Source organism: Salmo salar, chromosome ssa13 (genome assembly GCF_905237065.1).
Source record: "Salmo salar chromosome ssa13, Ssal_v3.1, whole genome shotgun sequence".
In the NCBI taxonomy this organism is placed as follows: domain Eukaryota; kingdom Metazoa; phylum Chordata; class Actinopteri; order Salmoniformes; family Salmonidae; genus Salmo; species Salmo salar.
In genome coordinates, this window is record NC_059454.1 from 37,253,495 (window position 1) to 37,277,765 (window position 24,271).

Here is a 24,271-nt window from a genome sequence, read left to right on the forward strand (position 1 = left end):
TGAAATTATGAAAATAATGATAATGCCCTTTTAGTGTAAGAGCTGTTTTAAAAGACCACCTGACATTTCAGCCTGTTTTGGTGGGATGGAGTTTTAGCCTGCCAGGTGAAATCGTCAGGTTGTAAATTAGTTAAAAGACCAATAAGAAAGAGAGTTCCAAACCTCTGTCAATAACAGCTAGTTTTCAGTTTCCCCACTCCCAGACAGTCCCCACTCCCAGACAGTCCCCACTCCCAGACAGTCCCAGAAATTGTACTTTGTTAAGAAGCTATTTTTGACAATTTTAATAATTTTAAACAATCACAGTAAGGTACTTAATTTTTACCCAGAAATGATTTGATATTGAGATTTAAAAAAACAGCTGCATTGGACATTTAAAACAAAGTATAGCAACAACCATTAACATTGATCCATCTGTAAGTGCATTTCATGGTTACAGTGGGCTGCCAATGGTTAACCAATAGTTAATAAACAGAAAAAAAGGCAAATTGTGCATTTTGTGTCATTATAGAAAAGGCATAGTCATTACCATGCTATTCATGACATAGTTATTACCATGCTATGGTAGTAGTAGTCTCACTGACCTTTGTCCTTTGATCTGATTGGCAGACACTTCCCCACTGGCTCCTCACAACTGGAAAACCAGTCAAACTGATGGTTAAGCTAATGGAAACAAACAGTAGACAGAGTAAGTCAGCCACAAGAGTGACTTTTCATTTCTCTGTGTTTTTTATGCTTTTAATGTTTTATCTTTTAGCTCCAGCAGCTCTGAAGACTAACATGCTGTGTTATAAAGGTTGGAGTTATATTGTGTCTTCTGCTATCTCCCAATCTGTCTAAGTAAAGAGAGCATGTCATGTGGTAATAAACAGAGATGCAGATGTATTTCTGTGTGCAAGAATGACCTTTATAAGCCTTTATTAATGTGGTTCAACTTACCCTTGTCAGTGACCCGAGTTCATTCTCAAGCCTGGGAAGATATTGAAAAATACAAAAATGATAGTAACCTAATTCAAATCTCAAATCCAGATTCCAGAAATACTCTTATTGGCTTGGTTACAAAACTACATCATGTTATCAATATGACTGTAAAGGAAAGAACATGACTTTTGCTTTTGTTTCACATTCCTGTGAGTACAAGGCTTATATCCATACCATACTATATTGAACTTTGACCTCCATTATTCACCGTATGGGCCCAAAAGTTGTACATTTCAGATACACTCTGGCGAAAGGGGCAGCAGGTAGCCTAGTGGTTAGAGTGTTGGACTTGTAACTGAAAGGTTGCAAGATTGAATCCCCGAGCTGACAAGGTACAAATCTGTCATTCTGCCCCTGAACAAGCCAGTTAACCCACTGTTCCTAGGCCGTCATTGAAAATAAGAATTTGTTCTGAACTGACTTGCCTAGTTAAATAAAGGTCAAATAAATAGAAATGTATTACTACTCACGCTCTGGTTCTCCTCCTGTCTCTGAGCTGCTCCCTCAGCATACTGGACAGACGGGAGTCACCTGCCACCTCCTCCCCCAGCCTCTATCATGCATAGAAACACTATGTATAAACACTGAATGTATATAGTATTTTTATGGTCACAACACACAGAAACAACACACAGGCCATGATTCAATACAATATACTGCACAATTTACTGTATAACAGATTTTTCAGAACGTGATATTTGGATAACATTGATCATTGAACATCTGCTATTTTTTATACTCTATATTTTTTTATACTCTATATCTATACTACATATATAATCTATGAATATGTGTTTGGTTATAGAGAATCCCACTACCCCCTTCACTCACCTCCAGGAAGTCTACAGCGATGGGGTCATCTTTGAGCAGCTGGCCGAACACCGCCACCCACTGGCAAATCAACTTCACTATCTTCTGCTTGGTGTTGAGGGCATAGGCTGCTTTCTCCAGATCTGAGCCCTCAGAAGGCTCGGCATGATAGGTGCACTCATCGATAAGGAAGAGAACTAACACATCTGAACAACAGCTTAACACAGCTATTCTAGACCTAGACCACTGTCTGAGGTGCTTTCGACTGAAGCTGGATGCCTTGGTTTAATTATGTTCATTTGTTTTATTTATTTAATTTAAGAACATTTAAACGTTTAATTTGTTTTTCGGGTACACAGATTCAAAATACTCCCACAAATGTTGGGTATGTGATCCTCTTAGAGACTAAGTGTAAGTAAATAGAAATAGACACAGCTTAGGACATCATTATCGTCATCCAAAGGATATTGGTGTTGCAGGGCCGGGCAAAGCTGGCTGGAGGGCATGAAGACCCTGTGGGTTAGCAGGAAGTCGCTCACACAGGGATCTGTGGGCACAGACAGAACAACACATAACTCACTAACAAGGACTAATGGCACTCTGTGTCCCTCCACTTTGTGTCCCGTCCACTTCCTCCCTGAAAAACACAGGCGCAATGAGTCATCTGATGGCCTTTAGTGAGTGGATATAAAATACATTTCCAGGAATGTGCCTGGCCTGATTCTGCCTGTTCTTTTCTGTCTTTGTTGGCTGTTTCATGTGAGTGACCAAAACAAACCATTCCCATGAAACCAGAAATGATCTTTATAGTTTGGCTGAGGATTCAGATGTGAAGCTACTGTATGGTCATCCTGGTACAGTATAGTGTGTTTTGTATTTGTATTTATTATTATGGATCCCCACTCTTCCTGGGGTCCGGCAGAATTAAGGCATTTATACAATTTAAAAAACATTACAATACATTCATTACAGAATTAACAACACACTGAGTGTGTGCCCTCAGGCCCATACTCCACTACCACATATCTACAACACAAAATCCAGGTGTACGTGTGTATAGTATGTTATTGTGTGTGTGTATGTATGTGTCTGTGCCTATGTTTGTGTTACTTCACAGTCCCCGCTGTTCCATAAGGTGTATTTCGATCTGCTTTTTAAATCTGATTCTACTGCTTGCATCAGTTACCTTATGTGGAATAGAGTTTCATGTAGTCATGGCTCTATGTAGTACTGTCAGCCTCTCATAGTCTGTTCTGAATTTAGGGACTGTGAAGAGACCTCTGGTGGCATGTCTTGTGGGTTATGCATGGGTGTTCGAGCTGTGTGCTAGTATTTTAAACAGACAGCTTGGTACCTTCAGCTTGTCAACACCTCTTATGAAAACAAGTAATGATGATGTCAATCTCTCTTCCACTTTGAGCTATGAGAGATTGACATGCATGTCATTAATGTTAGCTCTCTGTGTACTTTTAAGGGCCAGCCGTGCTGCCCTGTTCTGAGCCAACTGCAATTTTCCCTGGCCACACTACTGAACAGTAGTCCAGCTGTGACAAAACTAGGGCCTTGTTGATAGTGCTGTTAAGAAGGCAGAGCTGCGCTTTATTATGGACAGACTTCTCCCCATCTTAGCTACTGTTGTATCAACATGTTTTGACCATGACAGTTTACAATCCAGGGTAACTCCAAGCAGTTTATTCACCTCAACTTGCTCAATTTCCACATTATTCATTATGAGACGTAATTGAGGTTTAGGGTTTAGTGAATGATTTGTCCCAAATACAATATTTATGACTAATTTATTCCTTGCTACCCATACCGAAACTAACTGCAGCTCTTTGTTAAGTGTTGCAGTCATTTCAGTCGCTGTAGTAGCTGACGTGTATAGTGTTGAGTCATCCGCATACATAGACACACTGGCCTTACTCAAAGCCAGTGGCATGTCGTTAGTAAAGATTGAAAAAAGCAAGGGGCCTAAACAGCTACCCTGGAGAATTCCTGTTTCTACCTAGATTGTTTTAAAAGAGGAACTCCTGTTCTTTGAACATAAAACAGTGGGAGTATGTCAGTGGTCCAGCGACATAGAGGGGTCCAGCCACTACAGTAGAGAAACGTTTGGACCCATACAAGGCAAGCCATACAGGTTTCCTACCTATAGCATCACTGCCATTAGTATCCAGCTTCACTGTCTCAAGCAGGTGTTCTAGGATCTTCTCTGGAGTTCCAGCCATCACTGTATACCTGAGTGTGTAGGGGAGGGAGCGGGAGAGGGGGAGGGGAAGAGGAAGAGGAAGAGGGAGAGGCAGAGGAAGAGGGGAGGGAGAAGGAGTGGGGGAAGTAAGAGGGAGAGGGAGAAAAAGAGGGAGAGGGGAGGGGGAGAGAGTGTTGGTATGTGTGTAGTGTGGAAAGAGCCACAGGTGGACACATTGGTTAACAGTATAAAGAGGCATCCATTTGAGCATCACATTGATTAAACTCAATGTTTGCTAAAACACTTGAAGTGAGATAACAAAGCACAGTCTATTCAACTGAACAGGGTTCAGGTCTATGTCTCTGTTGAATCAACAATAGGCAGGCAGCTACAGTAACTGCCACAATTAACAACACTGTTAACTAAAACAGTGCTTGTTTCTTGCACATTTAATATTCTACAGTAAAAATGTGTGTTTTACATGACATTGGTCTAAGAATGCCTTAGAGGAGTGTGTTCATTTAGGTCTTGATTAATGTATAAGTGCTTGTTTGACTTTTTGTTGTTATACAGTATAATATATGACAGGTGGGAGTGTCTTACTTGCTGCTGTTTCCTGCCCCTCCAGGATTGGTTGACTCAGCCTTCTCCAGCACCAGCACAGCTTTACCATGTTCCTCCAGACGCATGGTGTTAGCTTCCACATCCTGAAACACAATGTAAACACACAGTCATGCACACACTTTACATCCAGTACACACTATACACGGTACACATGGATACATACCCCTTTTAGCATATGCAATAGGCATATTTGAATCATTGGTGTGTATTCATGGATGCCAAGGGAAGCCAGGCTTCCGAAAATATTTGACAATTTTTTTAATTTAATTTATAAAATAATATATCCTTCGTCTCTCTGTGTTTTTAGAATTTTGAGTCATTTCGCAAGCGGCTGAATCACACAGGAGTGATCCTCAGAGCGAAGGAAACAGCGCCCCTCTGTCTCAGTATGTGTAACACACGTATCTGATGCTGTCTGGAACAAAAGAGTATGACATTTTGCCGATGTAGCATTTGATTGATTAATGCCAGCAAGCATTTGGGCTCTCTTGATAAAAAAAGGAAAAAAGAATGAGCCAATCAGTGTTGAGCTGAGCTCAACTGTGGGTTGTCCTGGCCCCCCCCAGGGAGGCCAGTTTTGGATTTGGCTTCACACCAATCAAATTACATTCTAAGCATAATCTCATTGTCAGAAAACATGTCTGTTTCTGGTCTACTTGTGTTGATGTCCTGCAGTAGCTAGCTTGCTAAATCGTCCCTTTCCTAATCCATGGATGGAGATGGGGATTTGGATTTGTGGTTTTGTCTTAATTCTCTGGACAGGCCTATGATTATGATGGTGATTCTGATCTAAACATAAATTAATATATTGTGCCACTGGCCTTCGATGATTGAAGTTCAATATGTAGCCCAGTAGGCTCACGTTAAATAGCTAGCTAACTTAGCTGGTTCATTGTTAACCATACGAGGAAGTTAGGCTAGCAAGCATTTTAGCTAGGTAGCCTATGAAAACTTACACACACACACACACACACACACACACACACACATCAGTGCCATGGACAGCCACATGATATTTAGCAACATTGGTTGGACTAAATGGTTTTAGGTATTTTTAAGTTTGTTTTCAGTGTATTAAACTAAGCATATATATATATAGCCTTGTTGATTTGATGATGTTTACATGTTTAAGTTTAATTGTTACATGCAATATTTGCTTTGTGGACTTCACCGGACAGATGTGGCTCTCTGGTTTTGTGATGAAACAAACGTATGTATAGTTGAATTTATTCCGCCACTGTGTGATTGTTGGCTTCTTGTTGTCACGGCCTTATTGTATGTAACGGTGGTGTATGAACTAACGGGTTATAGAGCAAACAACGCAATTATCACAACATAGGTTGAAGTATGAGGTTTTTCCTGGCTTGGCTTCCCCAGTGATTTTACCCACACACCGCTATTGATTTGAATAGAGTACGTACTGTACACAAAATCAGGTTGTGATCAAAGAGAATGTGTATCTACTTTACATACAGTACACACACACACACATCAGTGTGAATACGATATGCACCCATCTTCAGTTTGTGACCAAACTTACCTTGAGGATGCGTATGAAGTCCTGTTTGTCGACTCGTAGGAAGTGGCAGTTGTCCTCTCTCAGGATGATGGTGGCTGCTCTGGGAGCATCGTTCACCAGGGCCAGCTGCCCAAAGTCTTCTCCCTCATGTAGCGTCGTCACCAGACCCTGCATCACACACGCACGTACACGCACGTACACGCACGTACACGCACACGCACGTACACGCACACACACACGCACGCACACACGCACACACACACACAGACAAAGTATAACTATGTAAGTGTGACCAAAAGGCTCCTTAACAGCTTCTACCCCCAAGCCATAAGACTGCTGAACAGTTAATCAAATGGCTACCTGGACAAATTTACATTGACCCTCTCAATTATTTATTTATTTATTGTTTTGCACTAACTCTCTTGCACTGGCTCTATGCACATGTACTAGACTCTACCCACACACTCACACATACTACATTGACACTCCAACACACACAGACTGCATACGCTCACACGCACAAAACACATGCATGAATATTGACGCCACACACACTCACAAGTAACGACACTTTCACACTTGAAATACGCTGCTGGTAATCAGTTTATTATATAGCCTGATTGTCACTTTTACCCCACACACATGTACATACTGTATTACTTGAACTACCTCGTACCACTGCACATTGAATCAGTACTGGTACTTCTTGTATACAGCCTCGTTATTGTTTTTATTGCGTTACTCTTTCCTATTTTATTTACAAAATATTTGTCTTACTTTTTAACTCTGCACTGTTGGGAATGGGCTCATAAGTAAGCATTTCACTCTAAAGTCTACACCTGTTGTATTTGGCGCATGTGACCAACAACATTTGATTTGATTTACTGTAAGTGTAGTGTGAATACAATTCAAATTCTCTATATCCAAACATGAATCTATAATGTGTATACTAAAGAATTGTACACAATTAAGATAACTGGGGTAAAGACCTTACCTTTCCATGTGTGATGACATTGACAGAGCCCTTCCAGATGATGTACCAGGAGGTGCCTTTGTCTCCCTGACTGAACACTGAGAAACACAAAGACACAGAGATTTAGGATTCACATCAGTCTCAACAGTCAGTCAGCTCTACCAGACAAGGATGTAGGCACAGTGCTTCACAGGTAAAGTCCAATAAAAATGAAAGGCCGGGAGGCAAAATGCTGGTGATCTGTATTTTTTTCCCATGTTCACAAAGGTGCACATGGCACTTTCGGTTGACATCAGTGTTTCGGTCAGCTTTGCCGACAGACAGATTTCTCTGACAATCTATTGGACTGATTGTCCAAGATAAAGATTTTGAAATATTCAAGTGGGTTTCAGTAGGTTTTACATCCGTGGTAGAAATCATTTGTTCAGCCACTGATGGACAGGTTTGTTGTATACTGCACTGAGGGGGTGGATGGTAACAGAGACAGAGTATCTCTAGCACTGTGGTGGTGATGTGGGCCCGGTGAGGCTCTCTTTCGCTCTCTCGCCCACCAGAGTTATAAAAAAAACATCACAGAGGACTATGACACTCACAGACTGTGCCTGCCTTGGCATGGGACTCAAACATCAGCACTGCTGCCAACTCCTTACGGACCTACAGGAAGAAAAAAGGAAAGGGAATGAGACAGGATTAAACAGGGAGAGGTCAGAGGGAGGGGCAGTGTAAAGCCTTAGCGCTACAGGACATACAGTAGTGCTGCTCCCTCCTCTTGGACCCAGATTTAACCTCTTCCTGGACTAAACATCACTTCAAATCACTTTCAAAACTCGATTGAGCATTGCTTTTGCTGCCCAGGTTTGACTTTATCTGGGTCTGGGAAAACCGCTCATCGTGTGCAGATGTTCTACTCCACTGGATGCTCAATTCACTTTCTAAGAACTGGGCCCATATTCAATTCACTTTCTAAGAACTGGGCCCATATTCAATTCACTTTCTAAGAACTGGGCCCATATTCAATTCACTTTCAAAGAACTAGGTCCATATTCAATTCCCTTTTTAAGAACTGGGCCCATATTTGATTCACTCTCTAAGAACTGGGCCCCATATTCAATTCACTTTCTAAGAACTGGGACCCATATTCAATTCACAAAGCATCTCAGAGTAGGAGTACTGATCTAGGATCAGGTCCCCCATGTCCACATAATCGTATTCTTTGTGATCTATGATCTAGGCCAGGGGTATTCAACTGGGAGTCCGCGGTGGTACTGCAGGGATTCAGCAATGTTTTAAAATAAATAAATAAACATATACATATATATAAACATATACATATGTATACACATATACATAAACATATACATATGTATATATATACATATGTATACACATATACATATATATATATATATATACATATGTATACACATATACATATGTATACATATATACATATGTATACACATATACATATGTATACACATATACATATACATACATACATACATACATACATACATACATACATACATACATACATACATACATATATATATATATATATATACACACACAGTACCAGTCAAAGTTTGGACAGACCTACTCATTCCAGGGTTTTTCTTTATTTGTACTATTTTCTACATTGTAGAATAACAGTGAAGACATCAAAACTATGAAATAACACATATGGAATCATGTAGCAACCAAAAAAGTGTTAAACAAATCAAAATATATTTGATATTTGAGATTATTCAAAGTAGCCACCCTTTGCCTTGATGACAGCTTTGCACACTCTTGGCATTATCTCAACCAGCTTCATGAGGTAGTCACCTGGAATGCATTTCAATTGACAAGGGCCTTGATAAAAGTTCATTTGTGGAATTTCTTTCCTTCTTAATGCATTTGAGCCAATCAGTTGTGTTGTGACAAGGTAGGGGTGGAATACAGAAGATAGCTCTATTTGGTAAAAGACCAAGTCCATATTATGGCAAGAACAGCTCAAATAAGCAAAGAGAAACAACAGTCCATCATTACTTTAAGACATGAAGGTCAGTCAATCTGGAAAATATCAAGAACTTTCTTCAAGTGCAGTTGCAAAAACCATCAAGCGCTATGATGAAACTGGCTCTCATGAGGACCGCCACAGGAAAGGAAGACTCAGAGTTCCCTCTGCTGCAGAGGATAAATTCATTAGAGTTACCAGCCTCAGAAATTGCAGCCCAAATAAATGCTTCACAGAGTTCAAGTGACAGACACACTGTTCAGAGGAGACCGTGTGAATCAGGCCTTCATTGTCAAATTGCTGCAAAGAATCCACTACTAAAGGACCCCAATAATAAGAAGAGACTTGCTTGGGCCAAGAAACACGAGCAATGGACATTAGACTGGTGGAAATCTGTCCTTTGGTTTGATGAGTCCAAATATGAGATTCTTCGGTTTCAACCGCTGTGTCTTTGTGAGATGCAGAGTAGGTGAACGGATGATCTCAGCTTGTGTGATTCCCACCATTAAGCATGGAGGAGGAGGTGTGATGGTGTGGGGGTGCTTTGCTGGTGACACTGTCAGTGATTTATTTAGAATTCAAGGCACATGGCTACCACAGCATTCTGCAGCGATATGCCATCCCATCTGGTTTGCGCTTAGTGGGACTATCATTTGTTTTTCAACAGGACAATGACCCAAAACACACCTCCAGGCTGTGTAAGGGCTATTTGACCAAGGAGAATGATGGAGTGCTGTATCAGATGACCTGGCCTCCATAATCCCCCAACCTCAACCCAATTGAGATGGTTTGGGATGAGTTGGACCGCAGAGTGAAGGAAAAGCAGCCAACAAGTGCTCAGCATATGTGGGAACTCCTTCAAGACTGTTGGATAAGCCTTCCAGGTGACTACCTCATGAAGCTGGTTGAAAGAATGCCAAGTTTGTAAAGCTGTCATCAAGGCAAATGGTGGCTACTTTGAAGAATCTCAAATATAAAATTGATTTTGATTTTTCTAAACACTTTTTTTGGTTACTACATGATTCCATATGTGCTATTTCATAGTTCTGATGTTTTCACTATTATCCTACAATGTAGAAAATTGTAAAAAAAATTAAGAAAAACACTTGAATGAGTAGGTGTGTCCAAACTTTTGACTGGTACTGTATATATATATATATGATAGAAAAATAAGATTATTATGAATATCACTAGCAACAACAGAATAAACACATTTTGAATTACATACCTACAGTAGAAAGAGTAGACTATCTTCTTTCAAATTATGACAACTTTAGTTTTTAAATCCTATTATTGAGCAAATTACACTATTACACTCACTGGAGTATTTGACATAGGTTTTGAAAAAGCCCACACCAATAGGCTACCAGTGCGGCAAGTGCTGCTGGCCGCTCGTAAGCTTTCTTGACTTGGCCATATATCCTTGCCATTGTCATTCACGTGAATGTTTTAGCTAACATATGATGGGGTTCCCTGGGTTGCCGGTTTGCCTGGGAGGGGGTCCCTGGGTTGCCAGTTTGCCTGGGAGGGGGTCCCTGGGCAAGAAAAGGTTGAAGACCCCTGATCTAGGCAAAACTGATGCTTTATTAGTACTCCTACTCTGAGACTGTTGTCATGACGTTGGCCTCTTTTGGTACAATTTTGTGATACTCAGAAGAGACAATATAGCCATATTACCATAAAACTGTTTATATAATAGACTCAGTTTAAGACTTGCCTCATATGGGTGTATGGAATGTATTAATAAGGATAAAGCTTTTGTAAGACATTGAGATGCTATGTACTGATGTAATGTGATAGAATTGTATTTCTGTAACCAAATCTAACTCAGTCATAGGCACGCCCCAGGGACATATACAGGACCAGGCGTCATTTGACCAGCCTGTTCGATGGGCACTATAAAACACTCCCTGATTTACATTTCCTCAGACCAGGCCTACACTCTATGGCCAGAGGTTTGACCATCCAATTCCTCTACTGAAAGTGAACCATACCACGTGGTTAACTTTTAGACTATTGATACCGACAGAATAAGAACAAGTCTTTGATATTAATTATTAGTCTGCAGCTAAGTAAATTATATCATTGAACGCGAAGACCAACGAAACCACCATTCTATGACGACATTAATGAATGTCGCTCTGAAAGATCCATTCTGAGAGAGAGAGAGAACGCGGACAAAACTCTCCAACAGAACCGAACTCTCCAACAAAGAACGACGACACACTGAGCGTAAATATATATTGATTGCAATTGTTCCCGAATGAGTGAGCCTTCAATTGTCAATTGTAATATTAATGAACTCTGTGTAAACTTCTCAGCTGACCATTTATGACCCATTGTTCAACAGGCCGACCAGCCTGTTTAGCCCACAAGGGCACATTCCGATACCAATCCTTTGTGACAATAATTACTGTTTGTATGTTTTTCTGTTAATTACTTAGTGTAGTAAATAAATGATTTTAAGACAATTGATGTATGGATGATTTTAGTAAAGACTGGGTTCGTGCAGATACAACAATTTACGACGTTTTGGAATGAGACTGGACGAGAGGTAAATACACCATTTAAACTTAAGAAGATAATCGACCTATACTATAATAGAATATAATATTATAGTACAGGAAAGTTATATTAGGAAAATTATAGCTTTGTAATCTGAATATTCTCCTTGGTGCCCCGACCTCCTAGTTAATTACAATTAAACGATTAATCAGTTTAATCGCGTGATAATAATTACAGGGAGCTAATTGATAAACATATCTTCAGTTTAATGGTACCCCCAAAGACACGACACTGTGAATGTGGGCCATGGACTGGTATAGCACCATTTCTACAGAACATCTTCTGACTAGACTCAGGTTGTACGCGTCCTCAATAGCGCCACATTCCCTGTAGAGCTCACTACTTTTGGACAGAGCCATATGGTAATGCAATACATAGGGAATAGGGTTCCACTTGGGACGCAGCCAAAGACAGGACAGGAAGCTGCGACTCACTGAGGTGGAGAGGTGAGCAGCAGCCTTGACATGAAGCAGCTCCTCATAGATCACCTCCAGGTCCTCCGCACTACGCTGGCTGGGGCTGCAGAGAGGACGGGATATGCGCAGGTTACAATACAGTCAGAGGTTAGACCTTAGAATAGGATGATATATGATACGATAGGAGAGCAGATATAATACAGTAGAAGTTTATTGTCCATCTGAGGGTGGAAATGTCCTTTTGACTTGTGAAGAGTAAAACAAACTTGATACGAACACACAGTATAATAAAATGGAACTCACCATTTGCGTAAAATCATGGTCAAAAGAGCATCTGGACCAATCTGCAGTAATAACGACAAACCCTCCTGCAGCTCATCGTCTAATTGGTCCTTCTCATTAGTTGTGTGGTTCAGTGAGATTTTCTCATTGGTCATGTGGTTCAGTCCGAACTCCAAATCCAGGAAGCGGTAAAATTGAGTGTCTTTGTCATGGAAGTTTAACTCCTGCTTCACTACATTGTGATGATAGGAGACATTGAGTTTGGTTACACTCACAGCAGGGAGCAGTTGATTCTTGTCAAATGATCATATTTGATAAGACATGATGATAATACATTCACTCTGATTAAAGTCTCTTACCATGAACAATGATTCCTTCATCCACCAGGACTTGCCACATGCCAACTGCCTGGCTCCTCGATTGGAAGCATTCGTTTAGCTTCATCAGCCAATCAACAAGCTCTTTCCCCGAACAACATTGTCTGTAAGGGAAAGAGTGAGATTTCTACAAGGAAATTATCTAGTATTTTCATTTCAGAAAGACAAACAGGCAAAGTAATACTCGAATTTGCAATCATTGACAGGAGCAAGGCTCCATACCTGTAGGTCTTCAGGTGATGCTTTCTGTCTCTGATCAGGCCAGGGCTACGTACTATCAAGGCACTATGCACCACCCTGGCTGCCTTCAGAATACGATCCGACAGAAACTACAAGGGGTGAGAGAAAGAGAGAGAGAGAGAAATACTGTATCAAATACTTGATACAGTCAAATGTAGGCTATGTGCAAATCAAAATATAATTGGACAATGGACCTCTTTCTCTGCCTATCATATGCACACAACCAACATGCCTTTACTTCTGTGTAATTTTCATGACGTGATAAAGACATGAGGTCATATAAATAAAGTGGGAAATGTGAAATGTCACACAGAAGGTCTTGTGACAACAGACAGTGACAACAGTGACCCAATGTGTAGACTTAGCACGCAAGGAGCTAGAATGAAAAGTGAAAAGCAAGTGGCAGTGGCAGAAAACATATATTCTGTGAGAAGCATTACAGAAACCATGTGTGATGTCACATACATCACTGGTGTGAGTGGAGTGTTTTGCTTTGCAGGGGCTAGAGTCCCTAATTGTGCGTGTGTGGGAGGAAAGCTGGTGAGAATGTGTTATAGAGAGAGTTACTGCACTGCTAAACTCAGCCACACCACACACACAACTCTCCTCACTTGGCTACGTTGACAACTTTGCCATTCTGAGAGTTTTCACTTTGCCTCCTCTCAGATTCTCTAAGTAGTATCATTTCCAATACACCTCCCAGTAATTTTTTCCCCATTCCCTGCCCCCTCCTATCTCACTCCTCTCTGCCATGCTCTACCACCCAAACAGAATGTGAGAAGAAAAAAAATCTGTATCAACCACTGATGCAGACTAAAGCTTATGTAACTCACAGCACATTGGGTCTGTTGCTGTGCAGCCTATTTCCTACCATTTCCTGTTTATAGGCAACCTCCATGACAAAACCAATATTACAAACGACTAAATATCAATATTTACTGGGTTGTTAATGAACTAGAATGTCTTCATTTCACTCCCTTCCACTCAATATGTTCTTGGTCCTAGTCTTGTGATTCCACGAGTGACTCACACAGTTGATTGTTTGTTATTGGGTTTCCTTCAGGGCGCTGTTTGTCCAAGGTGGTGGTCTTGAGATTCAGATTGAACTTAACAAAGACCAGTTCCTTTAGCTTTTGTCTCCACTTTGCTTGGTGTTGTGGTGGACGGTGCTTTCCTAGCCTCCTCTCCCAAAAGCCTGGCCCCTAGCCAGGCCTCAGCCCTTAGCCTGCTTTGGCTGGTGTTGTGGTGGATGGGGCAGCCTGTAAGGCCCTCTCCTCTCTCCTGTCCCCAAAGCCGGGTCCCTAGCCTGCCCTGGCCAATGGCTCTGGCTCCAAGCCACTCAGGATGAAATGATTGGCTCCTGACCCGTGACTGATCTGCCGACTCCGGCCTCTGCAAAGACAACACAACCTGGCAGAACCTGGTGTTCTCATCCATTTTTCAGAACCATGTACAAAAGAACGAGGAAACCTGCATGCTATTTTAAAGTTCACAGAGACACACCTGCTGTGTGAGAAGTTAACTGAGAGGTCCCCCAAGCCCCCCATCCCCCCCCTTCATACCTCTGTTTTCCCACAGGCTGTCCTGCTCCCAGACCGAGTGTCTACAGACTGTATGCATCATTCTGAACCTTTCATCCTCTCCACCGACTGCAGACTGGTCCCAGGGGACTGCAGACTGGCTCTACTGGCTGGAGGTCACCACTATTCCCATGTGCCCTGACTGTTCCCGTGGAACCACTAGCTACCACCATGTTCTCAGCCTGGTTATCTCTGACCTCTGACACTGAGATAATAAACTCCAAATGCATAAATCCCCCATCATCATTGCAGACAAGCTGGCATTTCTACTGTGACTGTGTTCAGTTTGCAATCTTAAACACATTTTCTTATAACAGACCAAAATTGAACGTTTCATACAGCACATCCTGGGTACAGCACCCCACCTACTAAGTAGCTAAACACACAGGACATAATCACTCATCAATCTGTTCGGTTCTGTATATACTGTAAGAACAAAAGCTCTAAAACTCTGTGAACTCTGTGATGAACAACTTGACATACACTAGCACTGCATTTCTTTTTGTCTACCCATTGAGAACATGTAGAGCTACTAAACATGTAATCTAGTGCAATGGTTTTCAACGGGTGTGCCTTGAGAAGCTGTCAGGTGTGCTGCAAACCTTTTCCTAATCTTTATTTTTTTTTTAACACACTTATAAATGTGACCTGTGGAATGCACATTCAATTTTGACTTGGGAGCACCACTGCCACTCAGATAAATACATTGTTTATCTTGTATCCTGATGCCTAGTCAGCTTACCCTAAAACATATCTACCCCTATCACTCCAGAATCACTGCACATTGTAAATATGATATTGGAACTGACCCTGTATATAGCTTCTTACTTATCTTGTTTTTATTTCTTGTGTGTTTTTGTTCTACCTTATGTTATTGTTAGTACTACACTGACATTGATTACTGCCTTGTTGCCTTGCTTGCAAGAATGGCATTTCCCTGTACTTGTGCATTTGACATTGAAACTTGAATAGCTCATGGTTACATCTGTACCTACAAATCCAGTTTGCTCAGGCATGTTGTAACATTTTTATCAGTTTTAGGGGCGCACATCATGAGCAAAGTCCTTTCCCACTGGACACAGACATCAGTTCAACGTCTGGTTTTGATTAACATTTGGTTGAGCTGTCATCTACTGTGAATTCAACGTGAAATCAACGAAACATTTCACCATGTCATTCGGTTTAGGTTAAAAGTTAGGTGGAAAAAAGACGGAATGCGTTACGTTGATCATTTTTGGCAAATCCATTTAGTTTTCTATGTTGATTCATCACCGGTGCCAAGCTTCCTGCCATCCAGGACCTCTATACCAGGTGGTGTCAGAGGAAGGCCCTAAAAATTGTCAAAGACCCCAGCCACCCTAGTCATAGACTGTTCTCTCTGCTACCGAACGGCAAGCAGTGCCAAGTCTAGGTCCAAGAGGCTTCTAAACAGCTTCTACCCCCAAGCCATAAGACTCCTGAACATATAATCAAATGGCCACCCAGACTATTTGCATTGCCCCCCCTCCGCCCCCTTTTACGCTCCTGCTACTCTCTGTTATTATCTATGCATAGTCACTTTAATAACTCTACCTACATACATATTACCTCAATTACCTCGACTAGCCGGTGCCCCCGCACACTGACTCTGTACCAGTACCCCCTGTATATAGCCTGGCTATTGTTATTTTACTGCTGCTCTTTAATTATTTGTTACTTTTATTTTTATTTATTTTTTTATTTTTCTTAAAACGGCATTGTTGGTTCAGGGCTTGTAAGTAAGCATTTCACTGTAAGGTTGTATTCAGCACATGTGACAAATACAGTTGGATGTGAGCCAATCTCATCGCAATGATTTATTGGGTTGAAATAATGTGGAAACAAGGTTGATTCAAAAAGTTTTTGCCCAGTGGGTTGTATCAATTTACTTCACCTGTGAAAACAATTATCACAGGCAAGTCTGATTAAAGGCACTACATGGTCAATCTGCATTGGCCAAGTCAGGGCATTCATGCTTCTTACACTTCGCCTAGCAGCACAGAGCTGCTGTCAAGGAAGTAAGTTTGTGTTTATACAGGACCTCCCGCCCTCACCTACCGTCACCCATTAATGGCAATGAGGAGCAATACTGAGCGACGCACAGCGATGCCGAGCTCAATTATAAAAAATGTTTTGTCGAGAGCTCAATTTAATCTTTAAAAAACTTTTGTCACAGAAAATAGAGAATTTTGCAGTAGGGATCAGATGAGATGGGGTCCTTACCACTAAAGAAATTAATAAGGACATTTCTGGTGTGGTGCTAAAAAAAAATGGATCCATAAAAGTGTGCCGCAGTTCAAAAAAGATAAGGAACCACTGATCTAGGGACTATAGCCCATGTGTTAGTAGTATAGGCAGGAGGAACTCCCTGATTGTTCCGACCACATGCATCAGGTTACAGAGTAAACAGTTTTCCCTCAGGTGTGCCAGTGCTAGTGAATGACATACTGTATGTGCTGTAGAAGTGGCCCTTTCTTTTTCACACTGCTCTCTCTGACGTTTCAGGTCCGGAACAGGCTGAATATGTGCTTTAGATAAACATTAATGACACACTTTCTTATGGAGACCAAGTCAAAGTCTGCCTTTGAATGTTATGTCTGTGTTTGAATAGTGTCGTATCACAAAAGGAACATATGAGCCTGTTAAAATGGTTTGTATATTTGTGGGTGGGTTGGTTTGTGTCTGACAATGGCTAATGTGGTCTGTGGTTATGGCCTTTTCTCCCACACTTTTTTTTCTTCTTATAACAACACTTAAATAAAGTCACTTTGTTACCTTCATTCTCTGGCTCAGTGAGAGTAACTGTTTCAATAACGGAGTGTGGTGTGTGGGTTTACTATATTTGTGCCTATAGTCTGTGTTAAATAGTGTCAAGTTTCTACTAGTGTTCTGAAGTTTCCTCTGTGGGCGAGTCTACAGTCTCCCTCTGTGCTGTGACCTTGGTGGGCTTTGTTCTCTCCTTTTCTGTTCTCTCTGGAACATGACTGTACCTGGAGGGAGGGATGGAGCACCACGCCGGTGGGCAGAGCTGTAGGAACTGCATCTCACATCCCACTCTCTACACAGACAAGACCACGTCAGACCTTCTGAGGGGTTATTGTTTCCAACAAGTACACTTCCTCCCCCATTTCAGAAATACCAAGCTACAGCACTGGATTTCTTTTTCCTTTCTTCAAAACAGGAAGTGCCAATTTAGGTAAAATGGCCTGACGGCATTGATGAGGATTTTTATTTTTTTTACCTGCGTGAATATACATAGCACCAAACCCCAAACCCCAATCACCATCTTGATAATCATTAGATAACAAACAGAACAATCTCAAATCTCTAAACCAGGAGTCTCAAACTCATTTTCCCAGCTCGCAAAATTCATTCTTCAATGAGGTCTGGAGGGCCCAACTTAAAATGAATTACAGTGCATTAGGAAAGTATTCAGACCACTTGACTTAAAAAAAAACAAAATGTTACAGCCTTATTCTAAAATGGATTAAATCGTTTTTGTTCCCTCGTCAATCTACACACAATAACCTATAATGACAAAGCAAAAATACGTTTTTAGAAATTTTAGCAAATTTACTAAAATTAAAAACCTGAAATATCACATTTATATAAGTATTCAGACCCTTTAGTCAGTACTTTGTAGAAGCACCTTCTGCAGTGATTATAGCCTCTAGTCTTAGGTATGACGCTACAAGCTCGGCACACCTATATGGAGGGAGTTTCTCCCATTCTTCTCTGCAGACCCGCTCAAGCTCTGTCAGGTTGGATGGGGAGAATCAGTGCACAGCTATTTTCAAATGAAATGAAATCAAATTCTATTGGTCACATACACATATTTAGCAGATGTTATTGCGGGTGTAGCGAAATGCATGTGTTCCTAGCTCCAACAGTGCAGTAATATCTACCAATTCACAACAATACACACAAATCGAAAAGTAAAATGATGGAATTAAGAAATATATAAATATTCGAACAAGCAATGTCGGAGTGGCATTGACTAAAATACAGTATAATAGAATACAGTATATCCATATGAAATGAGTAAAGCAGTATGTAAACATTATTAAAGTGACTAGTGTTCCGTTATTAAAGTGACCAGTGATTCCATGTCTATGAATATGGTAGCAGCCTCTAAAGTGCAGGGTTGAGTAACCGGGTGGTAGCCGGCTAGTGATGGCTATTTAACAGTCTGATGGCCTTTAACAGTCAGGTCTCTCCAGAGATGTTCAATCGGGTTCAAGTCCGGGCTCTGGCTGGGCCATTCAAGGACATCCAGAGATTTGTCCCGAAGCCACTCCGGCGTTGTCTTGGTTGTGTGCTTAGTGTCATTGTCCTGTTGGAAGGGGAACCTTCTCCCCATTCTAAAGTACTGAGCGCTCTGGAACAGATTTTCATCAAGGATCTCTCTGTACTTTGCTCCTTTCATCTTTCTCTTGATCCTGACTAGTCTCCCACTCCCTGCTGCTGAAAAACATCCCCACAGCATGATGCTGCCACCACCATGCATCACCGTAGGGATGGTGCCTGGTTTCCTCCAGACGTGATGCTTGGCATTCAGGCCAAAGAGTTCAATATTTATTTCACCAGACCAAAGAATCCTGTTTCTCATGGTCTGAGAGTCCTTTAGGTGCCTCTTGGCAAACTCCAAGCAGGCTGTCATGTACCTTTTACTGAGGAGTGGCTTCCATCTGGCCACTCTACCATAAAGGCCTGATTGGTAAAGTGCTGCAAAGATGGTTGTCATTCTGGAAGGTTCTCCATCTCCACAGTGGAACTCTAGAGCTCTGTCAGAGTGACCATCGGGTTCTTGGTCACCTCCCTGACCAAGGCCCTTCTCACCCAATTGCTTAGTTTGGCCAGGCGGCCTGCTCTAGGAAGAGTCTTGGTGGTTGAAAACGTCTTCAATTTAAGAATGATGAAGGCCACTGTGTTCTTGGGGACCTTCAATGCTGCAGAAATGTTTTGGTACCCTTCCCCAGATCTGTGCCTCGACACAATCCTGTCTTGGAGCTCTACAGACAATTCCTTTGACCTCATGGCTTGGTTTTTGCTCTGACATGCACTGTCAACTGTGGGACATTATATAGACAGGTGTGTGCCTTTCCAAATCATGTCCAATCAATAGAATTTACCACTGGTGGACTCCAATCAAGTTGTAGAAACATCTCAAGGATGATCAATGGAAACAGGATGCACCTGAGCTCAATTTCGAGTCTCATAGCAAAGGGTATGAATACTTATGTAAATAAGGTATTTCAGTTTTTTTTTCATTTGCAAACATTTCTAAAAACCTGTTCTTGCTTTGTCATTGTGGGGTATTGTGTGTAGATTGATGGGGGGGGGATTATTTAATCCATTTTAGAATAAGGCTGTAACATAAAATGTGGAAAAAGTCAAGGGGTCTGAATACTTCTGCACTGTATATTTCCTTGCCATGAAAATGTGAAAAAAATGGTCCTCTAGCCATCGCTTTTTGAATTTTCAATGCTCCCTGACTATCTATCTTAAGTTTTGATGACTGTTAGCAAGCTGGACAGAGTAAAGAGACTAACATTCGGTCAATTATAATTTCTACAGTTTCTATTTGGTTTTAGTCATTTCGATGTCAATTGAGATCGTCCCCCCCCCCTTCCAAAAAATGTCAAACTAAAAAACTGATTTCTTTACTCAAACCACCCTTGGGCCAGATTGAATCGGCTTGCAGGCCTTGAGTTTGACACATGCTCCAAAGACATAAAAAACAAGAACAACTAGCAACCAAACAAAGCATCAACAAAGCCAAACTCCCTGTAGCCTTGCTACTGTTCTCCCATTAGCTATAAGACCTGCATCCTCTCTCCCCTTTCCAAAATACACACAGCACTCACACAGAAAAAGCCCTTGGGAAGTTAGGAACATTCCAAGGCTGACTGGATATTTATTAAAGATACTCCCTACATGTTCAGTGCAGAAAAAAACATAGACATGAACTCAACTTTAATGTTGTATAGGGCTATTTACTGGCATTGATCTTTTACTGTTTTCATTCTTCCTGGAGTAGAAGAGAACACTGTTTCACTGTTTTTATTCCTGGAGATTCTGGATGCATCAAAGTGAGACCGGCTGTGTGTGTGTGTGTGTGTCTGTATGCGTGTGAGCGTGTGTGTGCCTGCCTGACTGCGTCTATGTATATTGGGTAAAATAATACCAGTCAGGAGCCAGGTTTGTCTTTCCATTTCAACACCGTTATCAGGCTGATTTCTCCCGAGAGGGTGCTATTGAAGGAACAGTTAGATAAAGGAGTGAGAAGGTTGGGTCTGCTCTGGTCAGGCGGGGGGGTAGTGAGCTAGCTGTGGATCTTGGAGTGTTCTTTAGACTCCCTGTGACTGCAGTGCTCGCCTGGATTGGAATGTGTTTTTAAAGACTCCACTGCTCAAGCAGTGATATTAGGAACTCAAAAAGAACAGGTTCAGCAGTTACAGAAGATGCCAACGCTGCAACAAAGGCTGGCGCAGTGGCTAAAAGTGCCCAGGAGAAACAATTAGCTGGAAATACAGCCTGAAGGCCGGGACATGTCCGATGTCAAGAGGTTGTGGTTGACATTTAATTGAGATGACTAAAATCGTTGTAGAATGTGATTATGTTCATACATTGGATCATCATATTGAGGCAAAGTGTATGTTGAAGGTCTTGTGAGTCTTAGAATTTCACATGGCACACTGTAGAAAATATGGGGCATTATATGATGTAATATGGCGTAGAATTAATAATACTAAATGTTTAATCTTAAGGACCTATAGCTTTAAGAGGTTAACTACTATTTACTGTACTTGAACTTCGATTCACCATTTCTACTATGCTGATGTGGTGTTTCTATGGTGTAACAGATTATTTGAGGGTGAGATCAAAATGTCCAACATAAATAATGTTCCTACATGTCAACTCAATGACCTTGTTGGTTCTCTTCTCATGAAGATTGATTCATCTTTGATGAATCACAGAAGCCAGAGCAGTTTGATTAAGGTCTAAGACTAGATGTAGGGATGTGAAGTACTACTGTACTGTGTTTGTGAGTGTCAGGGTTGGGATCAATTAGAATTGAAGGCAGTCAATTCAGGAAGTAAACTAAAATATGCCTTAAATTCAAACTGAGCCCAACCCTGGTGTGTGTGTGGCACTGTCCCTGATCGGCATAGTACGTACCTGCTTCATGGTGTCCTGTGTGTCAAGGGCCTCTGGCAGTGGGGTCTACGGGAAAGTGGGAGAGAAAGAAACATAACCTACTATTACATAATTTCACTATTCCATCATAGAGGTTCATGTCCAGTCCAGAAAGCCTATAATATCAAGGCATTGCTGAATAATAAGGCCTATAATATATTATGGCTTCGTCTCATAGGCATTCCAACAGAACTGGTTAAACTGGTTGTTCTCAGAAACCATTGGGTGGGACCAGAAACATAGTTTGAATGTGAAATATTCTAATGTCTAATGAGATACATACTGTTGTGTTCAGTTTGTTTCTGTGAGTTTTTTCTATATGTCTACTGGTTCAGGCAATATATGTCCTAAAAAAGATGATATATGGGCAAACCCTCCTCTCAACTCATCAACACTATCCTGTAGCCTAATTCCCACTTCCTCTATTGTTGTTCTATAACTCTTCTTTTATGATCCACTGACAGCCTCTAAATGTGTTCCCAAGCCAGCTGCTAAGTTGCATGACATGGATGGACTCCGCTGCCTGAGGTGTCATCGGAGTACACAGTCATTTACAAGGGCTTTGTTCGGGCCATTCTCTCCTCTATCTTTCCAGGTCTTGTTAACTCATGAGTGGTTAGTGCCTTACCTTGAGGGCCACTCAGGAGAAAATGGATTGTATAAGATACCGGCCTCACGTTTTCACTGTGTCGCGGCGTGGGATCGCCAGCTCAAATGATGAAAAATAGAAATATGTGGAAAATGATATCTCGTCTCTCTTTGTGTGGGAGCGCTATTGATGGCCTTGTGCTGGGCTTGGGTATCAAATGCAGCTAAAAAGAAAATGGTTTGAACACAATTTCCCTCAGCTCCACTTGCAGTCAAGAAAATAAATAATAAAGTATTCTTCTTCTATCCCCTTTTCTTATTATTGTACTAGATTGCTTTTATTCTCTTAAGTCAGGTGTTCAATGACTCCTAGCGTGGAGACCTCTCCACCCTTCCTTTCTGTTGACAGAGTAAACTGTGCTGGTCTGTCCTACTGCCAACACTGTCACATGCTCCCAACCAGAGGTACTGCACATTGCCCTTTTCAGCTGTTAGCCAACTCTATAAAATAGACTTAAGTCTCTCTCATATGTTCTGTCGCTTCTGCTCTCTCTCTGGCATGCTGAGAGCAGCAAAACCATGCTTGTAGAGGCGTCACTTCTTGCCTGATGTAGCACCACACAGACACCTGTAGGCTATGGTGACTTTGTTTTTTTCACCCCTTGGAGAAGCCCTTGCATCTTAGAAAATACGGCCTGGCAGCAGTATGGGGAATACAGGGGGAAAAACCAGATGCCATGTCCTGTCCCTCTTATCAAGAAGTGCCCTTCTTGCTATGTATCTCTTATTATGAGGACCTATACCAAATGTGAGTCATTTTGTCCTGTTTATCTCCAGGAGACATCATGGACATACATTATGAAATGTATGCATTCACTACTGTAAGTCGCTCTGGATAAGAGCGTCTGCTAAATGACTAAAAATGTAAAAATGTAAAATGCACATTGGGGTACAGACCTTATTAGCATCTATTAATTCTAGAAAAATGACTGTCTGCATTGCTACTAGTGGTGGTATCAGACCACACGTGCCATGTGTGTCTTAATTAACTAGAGTTAGCTGGCGCCCAGTGTGAAGCCAGTTTAATTGGGTCTAATGTTGTTGCATGCCGCCTCTGCATTCCAGACACATCAAACAGACACAAAGATGACGTGGAGCCGCAGATGCTTTAGGAATAATGATGTTTGGCTGATCATCTAAGGCATGGAGCATTGTACCATGGTTCTAATAAGGCCTACTGAACTCAATCTCCATTCTAAGTCTATTATTTTACATTTCCAGATCTTACTGTATTATCAATGTAATAAGTGTATTTCCCAATATCAAACGAAAAACAGGGTATTGTATGTTTAGCTTTCAATATTTTGTAATGCGCCCACAGCTATTGACATGAATAAGATCAAACATTTGGTTTTGTATGAAAGCATTGATCTATTTATCTATGAGAGGGGTTGCAGGTGTAGTTGAACCTCTAGGGACTAGGTCAATGTGGATTTAAAGGACATTAAGCAGATGGGCTAGATTAAAACATCCTCACCATAGGGTGTCCTAATGAATCAACTATAGGCTACTTGAGGAAAAAACATACACATAAACAAATAAACAAACTCCCTATGCATATGATATTTAGAAGCTTTACTAAACCATCTTGATTTTTTTGTTCTCAGCCAATCCAGTTGTTACTTGTGAACACAAGATCAGGGTATTAAGTAATATTTCCATTGACGTCCTACCTACAGTAATATGTTACGGCTACTCCATAGACATTGGCAAATATATATATTTTTTTTTTATGGACTGTCTACTGACAGGCGACACCTTTGCTTGTTAAGCTGTTATTGATCATATATAAGACCTATGCCTTTTTATAGTCAGGTCATCACAGATTCAGCTAATCACAAAGTCTGTAGG

General features: G+C 41.2%; 1 protein-coding gene and 1 long non-coding RNA gene across 10 annotated transcripts in view; one reads left to right on the forward strand and one right to left on the reverse strand.

Annotated features, from left to right (window-relative positions):
• The window catches only part of rapgef3 (Rap guanine nucleotide exchange factor (GEF) 3), a 43,115-nt gene that overhangs the window by 5,055 nt on the left and 13,789 nt on the right, over positions 1 to 24,271 (reverse strand). For 5 of the 9 annotated variants that reach the window (XM_045693240.1, XM_045693242.1, XM_045693239.1 and 2 more), the window contains 15 exons: positions 21,755 to 21,799; positions 12,957 to 13,063; positions 12,717 to 12,838; positions 12,379 to 12,589; positions 12,094 to 12,178; positions 7,689 to 7,749; positions 7,117 to 7,193; positions 6,144 to 6,290; positions 4,583 to 4,686; positions 3,941 to 4,029; positions 2,260 to 2,428; positions 1,813 to 1,963; positions 1,452 to 1,534; positions 940 to 970; positions 585 to 663 (listed from right to left, as the gene is read on the reverse strand). In XM_045693240.1, the coding sequence (XP_045549196.1) occupies positions 585 to 663; positions 940 to 970; positions 1,452 to 1,534; positions 1,813 to 1,963; positions 2,260 to 2,428; positions 3,941 to 4,029; positions 4,583 to 4,686; positions 6,144 to 6,290; positions 7,117 to 7,193; positions 7,689 to 7,749; positions 12,094 to 12,178; positions 12,379 to 12,589; positions 12,717 to 12,838; positions 12,957 to 13,063; positions 21,755 to 21,799 (1,561 nt within the window). Of the gene's footprint in view, positions 1 to 584; positions 664 to 939; positions 971 to 1,451; positions 1,535 to 1,812; positions 1,964 to 2,259; positions 2,429 to 3,940; positions 4,030 to 4,582; positions 4,687 to 6,143; positions 6,291 to 7,116; positions 7,194 to 7,688; positions 7,750 to 12,093; positions 12,179 to 12,378; positions 12,590 to 12,716; positions 12,862 to 12,956; positions 13,064 to 14,004; positions 15,917 to 21,754; positions 21,800 to 24,271 lie in introns of those variants that run through there. The other 4 variants (XM_014136150.2, XM_014136152.2, XM_045693245.1 and 1 more) reach the window with 3 other exon arrangements.
• Positions 601 to 2,517, forward strand: LOC123726215 (uncharacterized). The gene is made up of 2 exons (XR_006758570.1): positions 601 to 688; positions 1,787 to 2,517. It is a non-coding gene; the product is annotated as an uncharacterized lncRNA (long non-coding RNA).